This window comes from Symphalangus syndactylus, chromosome 2 (assembly GCF_028878055.3).
Source record: "Symphalangus syndactylus isolate Jambi chromosome 2, NHGRI_mSymSyn1-v2.1_pri, whole genome shotgun sequence".
Classification (NCBI taxonomy): Eukaryota; Metazoa; Chordata; class Mammalia; order Primates; family Hylobatidae; genus Symphalangus; species Symphalangus syndactylus.
This window is the reverse complement of record NC_072424.2, coordinates 142,804,956-142,824,456: the sequence shown is the minus strand read 5'-3', so window position 1 is coordinate 142,824,456 and position 19,501 is coordinate 142,804,956. Positions and strand designations below refer to the sequence as shown.

Genomic DNA, 19,501 nt, shown 5'->3' with positions numbered 1-19,501 from the left:
GAGGGCTCTGGCCCTGCAGAAAACTTCTGCCTGGACATCCAGGCTTTTCCATACATCCTCTAAAATCTAGGTGGAGGTTTCCAAACCTCAATTCTTGACTTCTGTGTACCCTCAGGCCCAACACCACATGTAAGCCACCAAGGCTTGGGGCTTGCACCCACTGAAACAACAGTCTGAGCCATACATTGGCCCCTTTTAGTCACCACTGGAGTTGAAGCAGCTGGTACACAGGGCACCATGTCCCAAGACTGCATAGAGCAGGGGGGCCCACGAAACCATTTTTCCCCCTTGGGCCTCTGGGCCTGTGATGGGAGGAGCTGCCATGAAGGTCTTTTACATACCCTGGAGACATCCCCATTGTCTTGGTGATTAACACTCAGTTCTTTGTTACTTAAGCAAATTTCTGCAGCTGGCTTGAATTTCTCCCCAGAAAATTGGTTTTTCTTTTCTACTGCATCATCAGACAGCGCATTTTTCAAACTTTTATGCTCTGCTTTCCCTTGAATGCTTTGCCACTTAGAAATTTCTTCCACCAGATACCCTCAATCATCTCTCTCAAGTTCAAAGTTCCACAGTTCCCTAGGGCAGGGGCAACATGCCACCAGTCTCTTTGCATAGCAAGAGTGACCTTTATTCCAGTTCTCAACAAGTTCCTCATCTACATCTGAGACCACCTGGACCAGCCTGGACTTCCCCGTCCTTATCACTGTCAGCATTTTGGTCAAAGCCATTCAACAAGTCTCTAGGAAGTTTCAAACCTTCCCACTTCTTCCTGTCTTCTGAGTTGTCCAAGTCTCTAGGAAATTCCAAACTTTCCCACATTTTCCTGCCTTCTGAGTCATCCAAACTCTTCTTATGTCTGCCTATTACTGAGTTCCAAAGTCGCTTCCACAGTTTCATGGATCTTTATAGCAGCACCCAACTCTCTGCAGTATCAATTTACTGTATTAGTCTATTCTCATGCTGCTATGAAGAAATATCCAAGACCGGTAATTTATAAAGGAAAGAGGTTTAATTGACTCACAGTTCTTCATGTCTGGGGAGGCCTCAGGAGACTTACTGTTATGACAGAAGGGGAAGCTAACACATCCTTCTTCACGTGGCAGCAGGAGAGAGAAAAATGAGTGCCCAGCAAAGGGGGAAGCCCCTTATAAAACCATCAGCTCTTGTGAAAACTAACTCTCTATCACAAAACAGGAAGGGGGAAACTGCCCGCATGATTCAATTATCTCCACCTCGTCCCTCCCACAACATGTGGAGATTATAGGAACTACAGTTCAAGATGAGATTTGGGTGGGGGACAACTATATCAGACAGTTTAATTCTAGCTTATGAAAGAGGATTTGCTAGTAACAGAAAAGAGAGAGAGAGGAAACTTAATGCAGGGCCACCAATCATCTGTGAACTGCTTGATTTCTGCACTGAAATTTCCCTTCAAAGCACTTTTCCTGACTACAACTAAAAGCAAATGTCATGTCTGGAAACCAGCTCTGAACTCAAGCCAAGGGTAGGCAAAAGTAGAATTATTGTTTTTTGTTGAAATTAGCAAGCATGGTCTCATTATGGCTAAATAGAACCAGGTATAGTCTTGCCTAAGAACCATTTCAGCAAATTCAGAAAAGACCATAGTGCGTTTTAGGCTATGATATCAGATAAAAGTATCCTTTTAAGTATTAAGATGACAAATGCGGAAGTTGTTGGTAGTTTTTTAAATTTTTACTTTCATGTATTTCATGCAGGAGCTGCCTTTCTTAAACACAAATTGCCTTTCTTAAACACTAATTTCATAATTTGAAATGGTGGCCTAAAAAATCATAATTTATCTTATTTTTGTTATCTTTCTAAAATGAAAATGTTTATTCTCTTAGTCCCAGATAATATTTGTACCCTTCAAAAGCAATCCCTTTGCTCCACTTGCCTTGAAGTGTTTTCTTAATTTAGATGTACATGCATGTCAAAGAAAGGGTACGGTATTAAACACTTAAACAATTCTTTGTTAATTCTTCAAATAATTCAGAAATAGAACTTGAAAAGTTCTATATTTTTACATAGCTATTGCTGTGTGCTTTGAAGAACAACAAATGTGTCTATGTGATGTGTGATCTGATATATATATATATATATATATATATATATATATATATAATGATGTAGTTTCTTTAGCATTTCCAAAATGTGGCAGCAGCCTCCAGCCTTTACCTGCTGTAGGACTGTAAGTGCATAAAGGCCTCCCTCTGCCAGGAATGTTTCATGTTTCAACTGAAGAATCTGAAATGTGGGGAACTGAAATTCTAAAGCAAGATCACTAATGTTCCCATTTGGTTTAAAGTGATGTCTGGTACTCTGTGAGACCATGTAAAGGTTGTTAACTCTAGGAATAATACTCTGGTATTAACTTTAATAACAGCAGTTCCCTCTGTGGTAGTCATTTACCTAAGATTCATTTTCCATTCGTTTATAATTTCTTTTTCTCTCTGTAATGGAGAAAAATGTATTTTTAAAAGAAGCAACATATTTCTGTAATGGAAAAATGTATTTTTAAAAGAAGCAACATATTTAGGGTTTTATTAACTTAAGATTTTAGAACTTAAAGTATATTTTAGTGAGATAATTACTATATCATGTTTATACTTATATGAAAGTTATTTATGTTATTGGAAACAGTAAGATTTTAAAATATTTTCTATGATTTTGAGTATGCAGCTGTTCAAATAATACTTTTAGAAAAACTGTATTATCCTTAGGCTAGTTTAATGTTTACTAAATTAGTCAAAATAGGTCACATTTTGATGAAAGTATAGTAGTTATTACAGATATGATTTAAATTACTCAACCCAATGATTTAAAACTCCTTGAAAATGAGTTTAAAAGCAAGATTAAAAAAAAGCTTTAAGGTGATAATTTAGAGAAAAAAAGAATTGAACCTAGTTTCTTTTCAAATTCTATGTGTTACTTTATTTTAAAGCGAAATAATTAAAATGAGGCTAGATGACAGCTTCTAAACAAAACATCCACTGTACGTCCCCCACATGTTTGCTTTTTAGTTAACCACTTGATAACACTTAACCACTCAAAGAGTTATAATTGAGACTACCTCATAACATAATTCTGGTCTTCGCTTATACATCAGTATACTTTTGAATACAGAAATTCAAAAGAAATTTCAAATAATCATTATAAAATTAGAGAATGGGTGTTTCTTCTTTTCCAACAAAATAGTATATCCTTGGCTGGCCAGGTTTACAGAGTGTGTGGCGTGGGATTGTGGGCAGTGTGAGAGGGCTGGGCTTCCTTCTTGCCCATCAGTAACTCATCTGAAGTACTGCAGGCTGTGTGGTCTGTTTTGCCTTCCTTTGGTGAAGTTCTGTGATTCCATGATCTTCTGATGTGGGAAGAAAATCTTGAAATAGGATGGCACTGTGAAGGCAAACATGCACGCTGGGGAGAGGTGCCTGCCTCTTTGAGGTTGGAATATCTGCACGCCTGTGATAGAGCCTGTGCTCTTTATCTGCTCCACTTGATCTGGGATAATTAATACATGGCAGTCGGGGAGAAAGGAGGGAAAAGGAAATGAAGACGGGAGAGAGAGATGCCTTGTCTTTATAACTCTTACGGGTGTTAATAATTTGAATTTGGCTCTACCTCTAATGTCTGGAATCCTCCTACTCCCCCTATCCCACTACTGTCACTGTACTTGAAGCTGCCCTCACCTCTCATCTGAACTACTGCAGTGTTCTCCTAAGTGATCACTCCGAACCTGCCCTTGCCCGTTCACAGGTCTATAAGTCATCTCCACCCAGCAGACCTGAGTGATCCTCTTTAATACCTGTATCAGGCCACTCTGCTGAGAAAAACCACCAAGATTTTACCATCAAGCTTGGAATAAAAGCTAAACTCCTATCTTGTCTCCAGCACGTTTCTCCAAACTTAACTACGTTGCGTGTTTCACCTCACTCACTGTGTCGCAGCCAGAATGGCATTTCTTTTTGTTCCTCAAACCTGCCTTGCTTATTTCCACATTAGGACTTCACGTGTGCTCCTCTCTGCTGGACCTTCCTCGCAGATCTTCATGTGGTAGCCTCTATTTATGTATGTACGTATGTATGTATGTATGTATGTATGTATGATTTATTTATTTATTTATTTATTTATCTATCTATTTATTTATTTTTACCCAGCACTTGCTTCATGGAAGTTCTGACCTGTTGACTGTCTGCTTTGCCCTACTAGAACATTATTACTCTGAGAAAAGGGTCTATTAGGTTCTTTGCTGTAACTGCCTGATACATGCAGGCATTCACAACTTTTGAGGATAAATGAATGTAGTTAAACCTTCTGAAATTATGTGACTAAGGATCGTTTTATCGTAGGCATCGTATTGGGCTCCTCCTTCATTGTTTTTAGTGACTAGGTGATGTGAGCTAACACCAAGAGGAGGCTTAGCATGAACATGATCCCTTTCACAATTGGTTATTAAAGCACATTTGGAGTTAAGGATCTACCCCGGTTAGCAGTCAGTTCTATATTCCATTCATGGATAGAAATAAAATGTTGATCCCGATTAATATTTCTGTATAGCCATGGCCATCTAACTGGTTTGGAATTGGGAGTAAAAAATGAGTAATTATATTTATTAAAGACATTTGATGCCAAATTTCTAATCTGTTTTATTTTTTGTGCTTTGTCTAAGTAATTTTGACAGTGAAATCTAAATAACTGTTTTATAATCCTTTCAATCCTTATATTGGCAACTTTATGTTGGGAATAATTTCCAGCGAGAAAATTGCTTTCATGTGTTTTATAATGCCCAATTCTATTGACATTTCTTTTGTTTTACAGATTTATGAAAGTTTTTTGAGATAAACCTTATTAGATTATTTCACCATGATATACGTTGATTATTTTGGTGAATATAAATTAATGAGATTGAATTATTTTAAACATATGAAATATTTGTAAACGGTAGTTTTTCACATTTGATTTGTGTTTAAATGAATTTACCTGTTGAAATAAAAGGTCATATATTCATTACTTTAGAAGTCCAAATCCGAAAATAAATATTCTTCAAGACACAAAGTTCTTAGAAACTACCTCGTTAAGAAAATCTTATAGTTTCCCTGACCACCGTAAGGGATTTGGATCTTCACATAGCATCTGTTTGGGTTACAGGAAGGGCATGTGTAAATCTAACCAATGTTTGTAAAGTGACCTAGTCTAACCTGTAAGAGATCTGATACCCTCTTGAAATGTGCTCTTACAAAAAGTAAGGTGGTAAAACGGATGATTCCTTAAATGGGCTAAAGGAAGCGAGCTGATGGGAAATAAAGAACTCTGTGACTGATGGTATCACAAGAATCAGGGTATTCTAGGTATCCAAACATCTTAGCTTGAGCTAAGATGTGCTAAGAGCACTACTAGAGCAGAGTCTCTGCCAAATTGACAGATAGATGCTCCTAATGTGCTGTCTGCCCGGGTCAAGACAGGCTCGGGAGCTAGGGCAGGACTGTGCCCGCAGTCGGAGAATGTGGACCTGGAAGAGGTAAGGCGGTGGTTAACAGCAGGGGATTGCTTAAACTCATTCGAATTGAGATAGGAGCTAGAAATAAGAGCATCGTCTCACTCATTACACACTTTTATATCCTTGTTGATAGTTTGTCTTTTAAAATTATGTGATTTGCTTTACAAAAGCTAAAGTTGTGCATTAAACTTTCTTAATTACTACCACTTAATTATTCTGTTAAGTATAGACTTCACTTAGTGTAGCCACAAGACCAAATGTGTTCAAATTGTAGGGGATATGTCTTTGATTTTTTTTAAAGTTATTATTTTTCTTCAAGAGGAAAGATTAAACCAAGCCATATTTAGAAAATAAAGTCAGACATGGAGCACACAGTTATGAATGCAAGCAGCTGAAAAGGGAAAAGTCATTTTGGTTGAAAGGCTAGTGTTGAAAAGAAATATCTGCTAATGAGAAGCACAGTGTTTGGAGGCTGCATCCAGCTCACACACTTGCACGGGGAGAGCGAGGAACCAGGTTGCACAGCTACCTCCTCCTCTGGCCTTGCCACAAATTCCTGTCCCTTTAGAAAAGTCATTTCATTTCTGTGCACCTCAGACTTTGCTAATATAAAATGAAAGGATTGGGATAGATTTTCTCTTAAGACGTCTTCCCACTCTAAATTTCCAAAATTCAATGAAAATGAAAGCCTGGTCCATAGCCATAAAAGTGTATCAGGGGATTTAGATGACAGCCTAGCCAAAGCCTACATTATATTTGATTTCTTCAGTAGCATTGAGGCAACAGGAACATATGATGCACTCCTCATGGGACTTGTGATAGAAGTGACTCTTGTTCTTATGATGAAAATGACACTAATTTTTAATTCCATTTTACTGTCCTGGCTGTCACTTCTGTGTGCTCTTTAATGAAGTAATACATACTTAAACTTCACTCCTGAAATACAGAAGTCTTTCTAGTCCTTATTGTAAATGTGCAAATGCTATGCTGACCAGTCTTATATTGTTGTGTTCTAGAGACCGTGTAATTGGTTTGATGATGACTGCCTGTGATCTTTGTTCTGTGACAAAACTGTGGCCCGTTACAAAATTGACGGCAAATGATATATATGCAGAATTCTGGGCTGAGGTATGTCCTTGATTCTTATATTGACATAGATAGTGAGAGGAAATTAAATGTATGGATAAATTGCTAAGAATACGTTAGTTGTTCATGTTGATAGTTATTTCAGAAAACTGTGGTGAATCACATACTGAAGGATTTAGCAGTTATGCAGATACAAAGAGAGAATGATCATTCTTTTACGTATTACTTACATATGTGTCTAATTCTCTGAGCTCAACTGAAAGAGTTTAGGAACTTATTCACTGAACAGTGGTATAACAGTTATCTTACTTAACAGCTGATCTTTTGTTCATTCAATAAACATTACTGGCCATCTACTTTAGATAGGCACTGGACAAAGTACTCAGAGAGTCCCATGATACAGGATGTATCCACCTGCCGTTAAAAATTCAGGAGAATAATTGTTTTGCACCATAGATATTGAGAATATGTAAATATAACCAATAGCTCACCTGCAAATTATGTGTTCTGCAGAATGTGTGGAATATTCATTCATAATACTCCTGAAACAACACGTAAATGACTTTTATTAACACCTTTTCTTGACTGACTTATCTAATTTATCAATAATGTGCATTGTACCACTCAATTTGCTTATGGAATTGTATGTAAGTAAGTAGAATATAATTCTCCAATCCAAATGAGTCACGAATATCTAGGCCTTTGCATATTCAAAAATTACTCTATGAAGAAAGCTATAAATCTTTTGAGTACCTCTTCTGGTTTGAATAAGTAAAAGTAAATTTGGAGGACAAAGCAGCTGATAATTCAGTCGTATATCTCATTCATACAGAAGAATGTATGTAAAACATAAACAGCAAATCATTCAGCCACAAGTTTAGTGGGAAAAGTTTATCACGTTGAATTATTTCATAATAATAAAGCCAAAGTATGTTTACTGTATGAGGATCACAGACTTGAGTTGATTATACTCCTGGCATTGACTTCTCCGGAATGCTTTATACATCGCATATGCGTGGTCTCGCATGAGCTTTTTCTTTATTTTATTGTGTATGTGTCAGAACCTAGTTACCATCAGACTTAAGTAGGAAGATTGATTTAGATGCACAGTTGACCCTTGAACAACACGGGTTTGAACTGTGTGGATCCACTTATATGTAGAGATTTTTCAGTAAATATATTGGAAGATTTTTTGGAGATTTATGGCAAAAATACAGAACAAAATATCCTAGAAATATAAAAAAATTTAATTTAGGTATGCCATAAGTGCATAAAATATATGTAGATGCTAGTCAATTTTATCATTTACTACCATAAAATACACAAAAATCTATGATAAGTTAAAATTTATCAAAACTTACATACACAGTTGTAGACTGTGGAGAGAAATGTAAACAAACAGATGCCGTGTTAAATCGTAACTGCATAAAGTTAACTGTAGTACATACGGCAGTCCTGTAATAATTTTGCAGCAGCCTTCTTTTGCTGTTGTGGTGAGCTCAAGTGTTTCAAGTATCCACTTAAAATGCTGTGTTTAAAACACTCTGTGATGCTAATCGTCTCTGAGCAATTCGTCTCTCCAGTAAATTGTGTATCACAGTAAAAAGTGATCTCTTGTGGTTCTTGCATATTTTTCATTGTGTTTAGTGCAATACTGTAAGTCCTCCATAACACCATAGCACCTATACAGAGTTACACTAGGATGCTGGAAGTGCTCCCAAGAAGCAGAGAGAAAAGTCATGACATGACAAGAAAAAGTTGAGTTGCTTGATACATTCCCTAGATTGAAGTCTGCAGCTGTGGTTGCTGACATTTTAACATAAATGAATCCCGTGTAAGGATCACTGCAAAAAAAGAAAAGGAAATTCATGAAGCCATCACTGCAGCTATGCCAGCAGGAGCAAAAACCTTGCACTGTTTGTGAAATATCTTTTTATCTCATACTAAAAATGCACGTTTTGTGTAGGTACAGGATTACTATGAGAAAGGCATAACTATAGACTGTAATATGATTTCTATATTCTAGATGAATGTAGAAAACGTGCAGTCATTAAATGACAACTTAAAGCAAAAGGAAGGTGCAGGATTAAAAGCTGGAGAATTTAATGTCAAAATGTGACCGATATGTAATGGAGATGTTCTTCCTTTGTATTATTCACTGGTTATTCAGTCCACAGATAATGATTCAGCTCTCTGCATGCTCTTAGGTAAGCCTTCACCAACCTCAGTAGTCCACAGGAAGAAGCAGGAATATATTCACCAAGTCCTGACAGTTGATCCCAGTATCTATAAAGTCCTGTCTCTTCTCTCCATCCTCACGATCATTCCCCTCTTCAGATCATCACCAACTCATGCCTTGAGTACTGCAACTTTCTGACTGAATTCGTTGCCATTACCTTTTAGAATTTGTGCAAAAGTAATTAATAATGTGGTCTTTGGTGCCAGGTTGCTTGAGATTAAAATTCCGCTTTGGCACTTGGTATTTAACCTGAGGCCAGTTTATGAGATAGGGATGATAATAATTTGGATTCCATCCGTACCCTGCTTCTGATTCTCCTGTTGTAATACAGACCAAAATCACGACCTCCGTGTGGAGAGCCCCACGTGGCTGGCCCCCTGCCCAATGCCTTTGCAGGCGTATTCCATGTCTCAGCCTCTAGCTGCCATTTAGGTCTTTGTTCCTTGCAGTCTCTGCCTGGAGCATGCTCCTGCCCTCTGCATTCTGTGAAAGCCTCAGGTTGGCCCAGCCCTCCGTTAGAGGCATGATCCGTAGCACTGGGTTCTTTTCCTTTTCAGCGTTTTTGTTTCGATTACATATTCAAATCATTGTTTGTTTAAAAAGCTGTTTCCTTGTTGGACTTGTCAAGTCTTTGAGAGCAAGGGACTTAGTATGTCTCACTCACTTTGGATAGAGAAGCAAAAAGTTTGAGACCACTGATTCTAAGTTTAAAGTGGTAACAATGGAATAGCAGCTATGCTTGAAGTGGCTTTGCTTTGTCGGGACAAGTGCTTTGGTCCTGTACATAAAAATACCTAATTATGGTTATAGTAGTTTGTTTGTAGACCCTATTTTAGCAAGTCTGGGAAGTTTCTAGGCTGTACTTCTGATTTCTAAAAACATGACTAACGTTATTAAAATAATAAAGAATATGAGGGAAGAGTGGGAAGTTAGGAAAAATATTAGGAAATCTTAAGGAAGAAGATTGTAACAAGTTTTACCTTTAACAAATAAATAAAAAGCAAGATAATTTCTAAAATCTTTAAAATGGGAACAACATATCCTAGAGTATTTCATGAGGATTAAATGAAATAATATTTACAAATTATTTAGCTCAGTGCCTGCATCATAGTGAAGGTTTAGTAACTATACCTGTAACTGTAAGTGAATCTTCAGTAACTAACATAGTGAATCTTTAGTAAATATTACCTAGAATTGTAAATTAGATGATATGTGTAGTTTGTTGTACTGCATCTTTACTACCACATTTTAGCCGACTGTTGTTGTTTATCTTCCTCTGTAAATATTCTTCTGGAAAGCCAAACTTCACTGAGTTCCATGCACTTGGAAGATCATTTGAAAGAGAGAAGGGCCTGGAGGTTATTCCATATCTTGTTATTGTTATTTCTCCTCACGGTTTACTGTATCTCCTCTTATTATAACATTTATTTACTAACTTCTGCAAAATGAAACCAGTAATGATGGCTGGGTTTCTGGTAATTCAGTAGTGGAGAAAATCAGGATAAAGTACAAAATAATGATACATTAAGTTTTTCATTATTTTGATATATTTTTCTTGGGTTAACAACCACAAACATTATTTGTTTTGAAGAAAATTAATGAATAAAGGGAATAATTCAATAATATCAAAATAGTATAGCAATTTGAAATTTGAGAAAGCATGATATTCTCCCCATTCATCTTAGGGTGATGAAATGAAGAAATTGGGAATACAGCCTATTCCTATGATGGACAGAGACAAGAAGGATGAAGTCCCCCAAGGCCAGGTATGAATTATTAAAGTAAATTATAATTGCTAAAGCCAAATAGTTTAAGGTGGGCATAAAATCATACATAAATGGAAAGCATGTCATCATATATTAAGGGAATGGGTTATTCTGGGCAGATCTGGTGATTAATATAGAAACTTCAGAAATTTATCTTACACGATTGAGAACTAGAAAAAGAAAAACTGTGTACCCTGAATAATCATCTAGTCAAATGAGCCTTCACTTGCTAAGGCACTCAGGAAAGTAGACTCTAAAAGAGTTTATACTCTTAATCTGGGTTTGACGGCCAACTCCAAACACTGATTTTGGTCCCAAGGCTAAAAGCCACAGTGAGGAATCCTGAGGGTCTGGCTGCCTTGTGGACTGGAAGGACTTAGTGCTCAGAGGACAGAAGCTAGAACCACTTGAAACCTTCTCCATTTAGATGGAGTAAGACCAAGATTAGGAAATCTCTGTGGACTGAAAGAATTCATACTACCTTGGCCACGACTTCTTTCTACAGATGCCATTGCAGTAAATAGGCTTTCTTTTCTGACTTGAAATAGAGGGGGTGGATGAATTTGAATTGTTTTATTTTTAACAAGCAGAAAATATTTTGTCATTGGCTAAACAAAGATATTTTTGGAGAGTTACATTATCGATTTTGATTCAGGTTCATTTTTTTTTGACAAATAATGCTTAGTATTTTAGTACATTTTGTGTTTTGTCTCAACATAAATTGACATTAATTATCCTCTTTTCAGATCATACTACATAATTTATGTTTACTTTCGAATGTTTTGAGAGGTCTTGTGCCTCGCTAATTTTGCATGTGTGTATGTGTGGTGTAATGTATTTCTGAGAGTATGGCTTTCGTTAACTGTCTCATCTTCTAATGGCATAACAAGGAAGTTGTGGGCAAATAATTATGATACGGATAAGTTTAGAAAATGTTTCAAAAAGTCCACAGGATGGTAGTTTTTGATAAGTTCTCGAATTCCTCTACTTTATTTAAAATTGATTTATACAAAATTTAGGCAAGTCCACAGCTCACAGAGGGCACCAGCACAACAAAGAGGCTGAATGAATGGCCATCGTCTCCACTTATGTCCCTGGCTAGGTTTTCTGATGGCATGGTCGCTTTTCCCTCTTGATTTGAAACGGATCCTGAATACCTATCATGTTTACTGCAGGTGTATTTTGCAGTTTTTGTCACATTTTACCACTGTTCATGGAATTTTCCCATACATGGAGTCACAGCTGTTAGTCATTCCTGTTTGGTGTCTGCTTTTCATACTGTATTTGAATTCTTTCCCATCTTGAGAGTAAATATATTTGCCTATATTTTCTTTAGTTTCTTCTTTATTACTTTACATTTGATTTATTAACTTTTTTGGAATGTATCTTGTTGTATTATTTAAGATAGGGATCTAAAATTTTTTTCCTTCCCAGTAGTTAACAGTCATCCCAACAGAATGCATGGCATAGCTGGAAATTTCTCATTGATGTTGTCAGCATATGGGTTTTGCTCTAGTGTTTTTAATTAAGATAATAGTTTGTTTTAGAATAGTTTGATTTCCATTTACAGCCTAACAAAGGTTTAAAGAAAATTTCTATGATCAGTTCATATTTTACCAACCATATTGCTTCTAAATAGTTGATGACTGTGAAATTATTTGCCATAATAATGAAATACTCTAGTTTCTAATATTAATATCTTTTCTGGGATCTTCTGCCCCATGACATCTGTTAAATATTAGAATAAGGAAGTCTGTGCATGAGCCATAAAGTTAAAAATGGAAATAACACAGGCGCTATTCTAGTAAGAGTGCTGTGACGATAGACTTTATAACAGGAGAAAGCAAAAAGGAACCACACACATTTGATCCTTCTGTATGCTTCGATGCATATCACTGAATTTCAGTACTTTCGAGAAATTGGTAAGCTGTGATTTGGGGTCACCTCATCTAGAGAGCTATTTATCTTGTACATGATGCAGCCACTTGGCCAGTGACTTATGACTAGACAAGCTGTGTTATCTGGCTAGTAGTCACATATCTTTTACGTCTGGCCTTTAGTAGGCCAGTCTTATTTGCAAGGTGACCCAGAATTCCTAATAAAATATTCTTTATATATTGCTTAAAATATTACAGATTTTTAAACTTTGAAATATGATATATTGAAAAAACAGTAAATGGGAAGAGCTATGATAAAACCAATGACACTTATTTTAGTTCAATAAGAGGGCTGGGAGGATGAGTAAAATATTGAGACACCACACAAGGCACCAAAGCCAAGAGTAGCAGACAAGCAGAAAGCACTGCTGTAAACCTGAGCACGAGGGCGGAAAGAGCCATATGTGCGAAAGAATACCAGGCTGTACGTTGAAGTGTCTGCAAGAAAGCACTAAAGGTGACCGGAGATACCACGGGACTTGAATGATCAACTGACTGATCTGTTAGCGGAATGTCATTTAATGTACTTGAGTCTTAGATTTCAGTAGGTATTAACCTTTATAATGTGTTTTTAATCTTTATATTTCTAGAATCCATTTTAATGCATTTTAAAATACAGTCTATAATAGTATTCATGGAACCCAAATATCACATACAGCAAAACTAGAACATGTGATTTTATGATTAGGCCTCAGAAACAGAACATTCACTTAAGAAATATAAATATCACTAGAATTGCTAATGTGCACTTTTGTTTCTTGTCCGTGGTTTTCACACGGAGGCAGCTTGGGTTCTACAATGCCGTGGCCATTCCCTGCTATACAACCCTTACCCAGATCCTCCCTCCCACGGAGCCTCTCCTGAAAGCATGCAGGTATGTACTATGGTTCCAGCTGTAACAATATTGTTTCTAAAAACACTGAGATCTGTGTAGGATTTTTGTACTCCACCAGTGTGTTGTGGTCTGTGTGTTTGTCTAGGTGTGGAGTTGTGCTCAGGGGCTCGGGGCCTCCTTACCTGGCTTCCCCAGGGCCACGACTTCTCCGCTTTGGTTCAGTTCTCCTCAAAGACGAGCCTCAGGCACCTTGGGTGCTTGGGTAGCTTCTTCTGGCCACACTCTGAAGAGAGGGACAGTGGAACAGGCTGGGGGCTGGGGCCAGACACAGTCAGGGCCCAGATGACCGAGTGACTGGGAGGGCCTCTGTCTCGGTGTGGGAGACCCTTCTCGCTTTCTTAACGCTCACGTTCAGTCTGGGTGTGGTACCAGGTCTTTCTGTTAGAAAGGGCATGTGTGTGGTTCTCGCAAGGCCAGCTTGGTTTCCAGCCTTATGAGAGCTGCATCTGTGCTGAAGGGACCTTGTCCCTGGAGGTCCTCAGGCCTGGGATAGAAAGCCCTTGGCCAGGCTGCCTCATTCTGCTAAGGGACACGTGGAGTCAGTCCTGCAAGAGGGGCCCCTGGCTCTCATGACTCACACAGCCACAATATGTCCCTATATAGTACACTATGTATACGTGGAGAGTGTCTATTCATATCAAGTCCTTCATACACCAGAAAGGAGAAAGTTTTTATTATTATTGTTATTTTGCAGAGGACCCGCCCAATGCTGTTTTTAAAAAGACAAGGCAGTGGTGTCTGTTGAGGATGCCTGTGCAGGAAGAGGCTGACTAGATCACACAGTTTGTTGTTTAAATGGAAGAAGGGGACCTTAAATTTTGGATAACCGCGCTTCCTCTTTAAGTCTTTTTCTCCTTCCAAAAAGACATTTAAGCATCGTTATCTCTTCTAGATTCATATTTCTCCCTATTCCATTCTTATCCTCTTTAAAGAGTGAACTCGGTTAAGAACCTTGGATATTTTTAAAGATTTTCATTTTACTTTATAAATTCCCTCTGAGGACGTCAAAGGGTTATAGCCAGCAGCTGTGCATGTGAGTCTTTTTTAGGTGAATTGGCTCCGGGCCATGTTTTAACTACTTAGCCATAGCTCTGCCTCGGGTGGGTTGGAGTGGATGCCCTGTGGGAGGACGGAGGACAGACAATGGCCAGAGTTTTACACAAAACCAGAAACTTGATATACTCTTATCTTCTGCTGTTGAAATTTTTTTTCTGCTTTTTTCAACAAAAGACCAATAGGCAATATTAACAATTTTATATATATAGTATTTAAGAAATGATTTCTCCTTCCTCCCTGCTCCTGTGGAGATAAACTTAGCATCCCACCTTGTTTTGTTGAGCCTTAATTGACCTTAATCCCTGATTAGTTTATTAAAATGTTACCTTATTACAAAGGCCTAAGTCATAATGGGCAATATGGGGTGTGAGGCCAGATCATTCTTAGGGGAATTAGGTTATAAAAGTGCATGCAAAATTAAAGAGAAAGTGGAATACCAGTGTAAATTCAAAGATGTTGTTTAAACAAATACTAAGCAATCTTCAAAAGTCCTTTCCTGTTCAGAAATCCTGTGTGTTTTATGCCAGGTACTTGGAAGCCAGGGCATGAGTGCTGGCTGCGTGTGCCCAGCACCGTAGGGAGCTGTGGAGGCGCGTGCCCAGCACCGTAGGGAGCTATGGAGGTGCGTGCCCAGCACCGTAGGAAGCTATGGAGGCACGCGCCCAGCACCGCAGGGAGCTGTGGAGGCGCGTGCCCAGCACCGTAGGGAGCTGTGGAGGCGCGTGCCCAGCACCGTAGGGAGCTATGGAGGTGCCTTCCTTGTGGGGCTCTGAGAACACAGTGTCCACTGTATGGGCAGCTCTGCCTCATTCCTGCTTCAGTATACTTGGCTGGACCACATAACTTCTTAAAGGCCATTTTAATCTTATTAACACTTAAAAAGTTTATGATGTATCATCGGTGTCCAAGGAAACGTACCAAAATTAGTGTATGGCTTTTTCCAATATATCGGAAGTCTCTAGGGTCTGGAAAAATGATAACTTGATGATATGTTACAGAAGTTAAAGGACCACACTTTTCAGTTATATTTTACAGTTTTGTCTATCTGAATGTGTCTTAGCATGTTTGCTAAAAGACATTTGAGAGAATTTTAAAACTGTGTCTCATAGGAGTTTTGTATTTCCCAATGCCAAGATTCCCATGTGACTTTACACAGGAATGTGGCTAAGAGTTCTGCCGGGGTAGCCGTGTGGAGTAAGATAGTTGTGCAGTGGTTTGGCTAAGAGTTCTGCCGGGGTAGCCGTGTGGAGTAAGATGGTTGTGCAGTGGTTTGGCTAAGAGTTCTGCCAGGGTAGCCATGTGGAGTAAGATGGTTGTGCAGTGGTTGTGATCATGCAGTTAGAGAAGATTACGATGCCTGTGACACTTGAACTACCGACACTGAGAGAGAAAGATTAGAGGACTCGAGAAATGAGACTGCCTCCGGTGAGGACTTACCAGAGCACAAACACGGTTTTACTGTAACAAGAAAATTTCAGAAGTTTGTGCCAGGTGTAACTTAGGATGACTTTGTACATGTGACACACTGTTCAGAATAAGAACAAGTGTAAGATGATGAGGTTTAGGCCTCCTGGGAGACGCACTGTCGACATTTCTCAGTAGGAAGATCTGTGTCGTCACCAAGTGTCCTACTGCTCTGGGACCTCCTCCTTTGCACGATCCTGCATATTTCTCAGTAGTAAACCCTAGGGCTCTTTCCCTGTTCAACTTAATCCTTCTTTCTAAGAAAGGACGTATGCTGAGCCCTAGCATTTCTGCTGCTTTCGCAGTCCAGGGCGGATGGACCAAGGTGCCCCTGACCCCCTGGCGCCTCTGAATCTCTTTCCTGAACAGCCATCACAGGAGCCTGCCTGGCCACATCATGCTGGTAGGCATGTCGCAGGGCCCCACACAATGCCGTTGTGCAGAGCTATGCCACAGGACTGTTGGGTTAGTTTTCGTTTAGTTTTCAAGACAAAGTCCAGAAATCCTTTATTCGGCTTCTCCTGAAACTGCATCTTTTATCCCTAGGGATAATCTCAGTCAGTGGGAGAAGGTGATTCGAGGGGAGGAGACTGCAACCTGGATTTCATCCCCATCCGTGGCTCAGAAGGCAGCTGCGTCTGAAGATTGAGTACTGGTCACCCCGACACGCTGTCCCGTCCCACCTACAGATCCTCATCTTGCTTCTTTGACATTTTTTCCTTTTTTTGGGGGGGGTGGGGGGAACCTACACCTGGTAACTGGGGTGCAAACCTCTTCAAGAAGGTAACATCAAGTAAATAAGTCAAGCAGAGGACTTCCTGCCAGTCTCTTCTGTGAGGCATCATAGACACTGAGCACCAGGACCACCCCCATGTTCAGAAATCAGCTGGCCAAGTGACTCCATTTGACTTGCAAACCAGCCTTTTCTAATAGGCTAATATTGCTGAGGCCTTAAAGGAAGTGGACAAAAATTATTCAGAAGGGGTACTTTTCCATTGTATCTTTCTAATAAGGGTTTAAAATGGTACTATTATGGTATTGTACTTGGGCTTTAACATCAATGTTGCTTTGATGTTGTTGGGTATAAATAGGAATTTTTACACATTAGTATTGTGAATGGTGAATGTTCATGTACGACCTACTTGTAATTAACTTGAGTTGTAGTCCACAGCCTCAGGGCAAATGTCATTGAGGTTACAGAGTAAGAAATGATGGCAAAACGTCAAACTCTTATTTCAGAGCTTCATGAATTTAGTTAGACTAAACGTAATTCTTTAAGTTCAAACTAAAGGGCTGAGATCAATCAATTTAACACTAAAAGAAGTAGACTTCCTGTCCTTTTGAGAAGAGATGAGGTATACGTTACAATAAATCTCAGAACTTCAAGTAGCAGTTCAAAAGATGTCAGTTTTTAAAATTGTTTTTGTTGTTGTCTTGGCAGTTTTACTGAACCCTTTGCATAAAGAACAAAATAAAAGCAAGGCATTGTAATTTTTTTAATGGACAAGTCTTATGGATATGAAGGGTACATTTTTCATAATGATTCCTTTATATTTTCACTTTACGCCATTGCAGAATTTTAGACTCTCATTCACCATGAAAAGTTTATTTTAAACATTGTTTAATTAAAATACCATACATTTCTCTTTTAAACATCAAACCATAAAATGTGTATTTTGTAATTTTACTCTGACCTGCTGCAGTCACCTCCCATTTATCTGTTTCCACATGCTGCACGGTCATATTTCATGAGCTTTCTGCCCATAGCACAGGAACAGAGCAGAAAGTAGTACAATCATATTGGACCTTCTTTCTGTTCTCTTTACTCTTCTCACCGATCAAATCACTCCATAGAAGCCTGTGGGTTTCGATGGTTTCTTCTATACAGCTTTTTGGTTGACCAGTATTACTATACAATGTAAGCGTTTTAAAAAATACAAAAGTAATAGTCTGCACCCCTTCCTACAAAGATTATAAAGCAGTCACTTCTGGTGCATATTAATAATTTAAAGATTTTTAACCTGAATTAGACAGAGACTCACTCAGGAAGTGACAGGCCAATCATAACAAATAACTTATTCACTTTTCATGTGGCAGGAAACTGGAATATCACTTTTAATAAAATCGAAAAATATGCTTCTACATATTTACTACCATAGGCATTTTGTTCATATGAGCCTGGTTTGTGCAGAATTAAATCAGAGGCTTCTACAACATGGTTTATTTATGTTGTAGCAGGGTTGGCTCTACATAAACACTGTTCTTATTTTAAAATTAACACTATGTGTTCAGTTTTCTTGTGGGCTTCTGAAAGTTGCCATCTTCCCTACGTGGAGCTCCATTTGCTATTTTCATTATACACTATGAGGTAAAATGTAATAACAAAAGAGAGAGAAATACCACTGAAGCTAGATAGATACACACACATATATATATGGATGGATGTAACATATGTAGAACACACACATAGATGTATATAGGATGCACACTCATGTATGTAAACGTATACATATGTGTATATATGATACACATACACATACACACACGAGAGACAGAAGGAAAGAGAGGAAGAGAGAAGCAAACGTGTAGGAAAAAATATAAATCAGCCCCGTTCTCCCATTCTGTAAGAACAGTGATTTTTCTTGCTGGAAAATGCATATCACTTGACAGTTGACAAGAAAGTGTCATTTTTTGTGTTAGCGTATTCATATAATTGAATTTGAACAGGATATGTATTTTTCTGCATACAAATTTATGAAGCTGGAGTCTACCAAATACAGCTTTAGTCACAAAAGTTAATTTAGTTGTCTAATTTCACTTGGAGACTGAATTTCAGGAAGGGATATATTATTTAAGATCATTGTTTAATTACAAGAATTTTAAAAGAATGTATGAATTCTGTTTTTTAATATAGAAAATAATTATGGAGGTAGGAATCTCATGGCTACATTTACTTTTTTAGGTTATTACAGAAAATTCTCTTAATTTGTTGTAGTCAAGTGTATTATGTAATCTCTATTTAGAACAGTTTCCCAAAGGAATGTGATTGGATTTACTGGTTGGTTAATTTCTTGTGAAATATTGTCATCATAGAAGCACAGCTTGAACGAAAGACTGTATTCTGATATAAACTGTCAGTATTGCTTTTACCATGTGTAAGATTTACTTAGTAATCACAGAGTTACCTAAAATAAAAGGACCCGGGATGCAGTGATATTTAGTTAATGATTTGTTTTGGAAAACATGCAGTTAGGAGTATTTTTGTATTTTGTTAGATGTTTAGGAGACAGACTTTTGGGTTGTGTTTCTTGTCTTTTTCCCAGATCTTTTCTTAAAAGAACAGTGTGACACCAGAAGCCAAGAGATGGTTTTTACTAACAACAGCTTTGATGAATTCCTATCAAGGTCGTATTGCGTATTGTGCCAAATTTTCCACCCACTATAAATTTAGTAACCCGCTATGAGCATATGTCGGATATTCAATTTGCAGACACTTATATTGGTTATGTTGGTTTATAATAGACAAGTTTTATGGTCATA

At 38.0% G+C, this 19,501-nt stretch overlaps 1 protein-coding gene across 6 annotated transcripts in view; it reads left to right on the top strand.

The window, feature by feature from the left end:
- Positions 1–19,175, top strand: part of PDE10A (phosphodiesterase 10A) — a 667,471-nt gene extending 648,296 nt beyond the window's left edge. For all 6 annotated transcript variants that reach the window (XM_055269337.2, XM_055269326.2, XM_055269348.2 and 3 more), the window contains 4 exons: positions 6,535–6,646; positions 10,529–10,609; positions 13,332–13,420; positions 16,508–19,175. In XM_055269337.2, coding sequence (XP_055125312.1) covers positions 6,535–6,646; positions 10,529–10,609; positions 13,332–13,420; positions 16,508–16,610 — 385 coding nt within the window. In that variant the 3' untranslated portion in view covers positions 16,611–19,175. The remainder of the gene's footprint in view (positions 1–6,534; positions 6,647–10,528; positions 10,610–13,331; positions 13,421–16,507) is intronic.
- Positions 19,176–19,501: the final 326 nt, after the last annotated feature.